The sequence below is a fragment of the Pygoscelis adeliae genome, unplaced genomic scaffold (genome assembly GCF_000699105.1).
Source record: "Pygoscelis adeliae isolate BGI_AS28 unplaced genomic scaffold, ASM69910v1 Scaffold54, whole genome shotgun sequence".
In the NCBI taxonomy this organism is placed as follows: Eukaryota; Metazoa; Chordata; class Aves; order Sphenisciformes; family Spheniscidae; genus Pygoscelis; species Pygoscelis adeliae.
The window spans coordinates 747,762-750,928 of NW_008824982.1; the positions used below are offsets into that span (position 1 = coordinate 747,762).

The 3,167-nt window shown below is 41.9% G+C and overlaps 1 protein-coding gene across 1 annotated transcript in view; it reads right to left on the minus strand.

Annotated features, from left to right (window-relative positions):
* The window catches only part of LOC103918329 (chromosome unknown open reading frame, human C6orf58), a 16,387-nt gene extending 14,872 nt beyond the window's left edge, over positions 1-1,515 (minus strand). The window contains exon 1 of the mRNA XM_009325630.1: positions 1,197-1,515. Coding sequence (XP_009323905.1) covers positions 1,197-1,515 — 319 coding nt within the window. The remainder of the gene's footprint in view (positions 1-1,196) is intronic.
* Between the last annotated feature and the right edge of the window lie 1,652 nt (positions 1,516-3,167).

Consider the following 3,167-nt stretch of genomic DNA (forward strand, 5'->3'; position numbering starts at 1 on the left):
CCAAATTCTTCTTGCTGCTGCCTGTTTGCCAGCTAGTTGCCTGCTTGGATTTTGCTTATTCTACCTCCTTTTCCTCCTTTTCCTCATTTTGACTTAGCAGTTAATTTTCTATTAGGTGTGACTAAATGCTGGCAGCCTTCCTTCACCACCAGCTGCAGCGCCTCTGCTTCTTTAAAACATACGGCTTCAGCCAAACACCACCTCACAAAACTACAGATTGCAACCAATAAAGAAAACAACAGACAGACAGATGCATTTGCTTATGCCTGGATGCCACCAGGCACAAGTTCCTGAAAACATCATTGACTATTATTCCTTTCCTCCCGTCTCTGCCAGCTGGTAGAACAAGGCAAGTCAACTCCAGCTTTGAATGGAAAGCTTCACTGCAAGCTGTGTGTGAAGCAGCATGTGAAAGAACACGTTCTCTGATAAAGCCCTCGATAAGATACTGCAGCCTTAGCCTCAAAGGACCTTTCACACGTTTCTGTGTGTGTCACGCTGTGTCTCTGGGGTGGTCAACAAGCAAACAAGAATGACCACCCCAGATAACAACCAGCTTTTGGGGGATGAGCCATTAGAATTTGGACATAATTTAAAAAACAAAACAAAACCAAAAAAACCCCAACAAGCAGAACAATCTATAATTTTTGTAAAAAACATATTTAGAAAATAATGAGGCTACTCCTAAACTGATCAAAAAAGGCATATGGAAACAAATTCTCAGAGGGAGAGGTGGACTTTCGGCTATCTGTATTAGAAATGAAACTCAAACCACTAATAAAAGATCATAACATTAACAACCAAAAAAAGCCTATCAGTTAACAATTTAAGAACAGCACTGCAGAGTGCAGGACCTAAAATCTACCTACTGTAGAGCAACTGGGAATATCTTTCCAAAGATTTTTAGCCAACTGAAATATTGCCCATCTAAACCACAGATCTTCTGGATTCTGACCAGTCCTGTGTTTAGCAATACCTTTTCCTACTAGGAAGTTTAACAGCTATTGCTCAACAAGGCAAGGGTGTTCCCTTCATTCAGGATTTCTCTTTCAAATCGGCAGCTTAGCTCAGTATGTCAAAATTTACACCGCCTGAGGCTATACTGGGCTTACGAGGCAGAAACCTTGGAAAGGATGACCCAAGGTGGGTCTGGTAAACACTCGGCTGTTCCAGCAGCTTAAGGACATAACTCATACCTGTACGGAATTGCCACCCATGCTGCAATGGTAATCCCCAGAGAATATTGCCAAAATTTTGGGATCCAAAGGTGGTAAAATATTTGGCTGAAGAGTTTAGCAAGTTCTTATACACCCCCAGTCGTTCTTGATAGTTCCATGCATTGATGACAATTTTGTTGTCCTTTACTAGGAAATCCAGCAGGTTTTCAGGGGCAAGGTCCCACAGAGGGGGATAGACATCTCCGGTGGTATTTTTTTCACTCCGTGCTGGGGCAGTCGCTGGACTCAGGGTAACAGTCACTATAAGAAGAGCATGTATGCCAAAGTAGGGCCGCATTGTGAAGGTTTGTGACCCAGGTGTTTGTGGCTGCAGGGCTTTTATCATGAAAGGTGAGGGCTGGGCAAAAAAGGGTGACTCAGACGCAGAGGTCTCCGTCTCCCTTTCCTCTTTCCAGTGACCCTGACATGGAGTTGCCAGATTAGCAAGCTGTGAGTAATGCTCTCATCCCTGTGGGATCTGGGGAGCAGCAGCAGATGTTTAAGAGGGATCGATCCGACCAGAACATGTCCAAATCTGTGCTGCCCACAACATATACCCACCCTCCCAAAAGGCTGAGGTGCTACAGTACTGATTGTAGAGTTGTTTTATCAACCTTTTTGTCCCTGTGTTTCGAACTAGCTGTCACCTTCCCTTTCCATGCCTAATTCCTTCGGGTAAAGAAGGGACAGCAATGCCACAGAGCTCACCCCAACACAGGCACAGGCAGGGTTAGGTTAGGGCTGAGGTGCTCTGAGGAGGGCTCCAGGTGCCGACCAAGGAGCAGCAGTGACATATGGCAGGCGCTGCCATTGGCACCTTTGTCTTTTGGCCTTGGGACAACTGCCTGCAGCCTTCAGATCCTAAAAGTGTTGGAAGTAGCCAAATCGGCCTGGTTGGAGGCCATGCAGCACCTGGCTAGCTGTGTTTTTAGTGTTTGTTTGTCTTGTATGGAAACGATCATTATAAAGACCTAAAGTCTCCTGCTAAACCTCCATGATCTTGTAGACTTCAAAGGGAATACAAAGGCCACCCCTCCACTGATAAAATTGGTGTCTAACTAAGTTACACTCCAACAAAAATGAAACTGTCCAGCTACCTTCACCTCACCTACTTCTACAACTTTGTAATCTCCAGCTGCTTTTTCTCAGATAAGCAATGGTTACAAAAGAGCACTCGGCAAACACACACACCATTTCTTATCTCTGTAGTCTTTGTTTCGCATGAGAAAAATTGCAAATGCCCATGTTCTTTGAAGTAATTCTGTGAGTTTTGATTGGGCTTTGTGTGCTTAAAGTACCTTAAACCCTGGATGAGAACAAGTCAAAATTGGCTGCAAACTTTTGACAGTAAATTTAAAAGAAATTATCAGTTTAATTCAAAATTTTTCCATCTTCTCTATTTATTAAGGAGACTTTCTAGTAAATAGCATAATTTTTCAATGGTTGCTTTTTATTTTTGGCTCCACTACTGAGAAAGAAACCCAACGGCTTTTGAAAAACAATCAGTGTTCAAGAGAGATTAGCACAGATCGGAGAACACTTTTCCTAATCATGCTGCCTCACAGAGATTTCAAATAATCAAGTTGTTCTTTCATTAAGTTCTATGGATGGGATTTATCTAACCTAACTGTGGACATTTAAACATTGACCTAGCTATGTAGATTCCCTTGATAGCCAAAGCAGAGAATCAGACATGTGCAGAATGCAACAACTCGTTTAAAATACACCACTGAGAGATGTATTGCTCGTGACTGACTGTAGAGGGAGTTGAAATTACAAGTTTAGCTTTAGACATAGAAAAATAGTTTTAGATTAAATAAAATCAATATTGTTTTTACCTACTTTTACATAATAATATCAGAAATGTTTTCAAAGGTACTTGTTTTTTCTTGAAAGAATACATTTTATAAAATAATCCTGAGGATAAATGTCAGGAATTGTGTTGGTTTT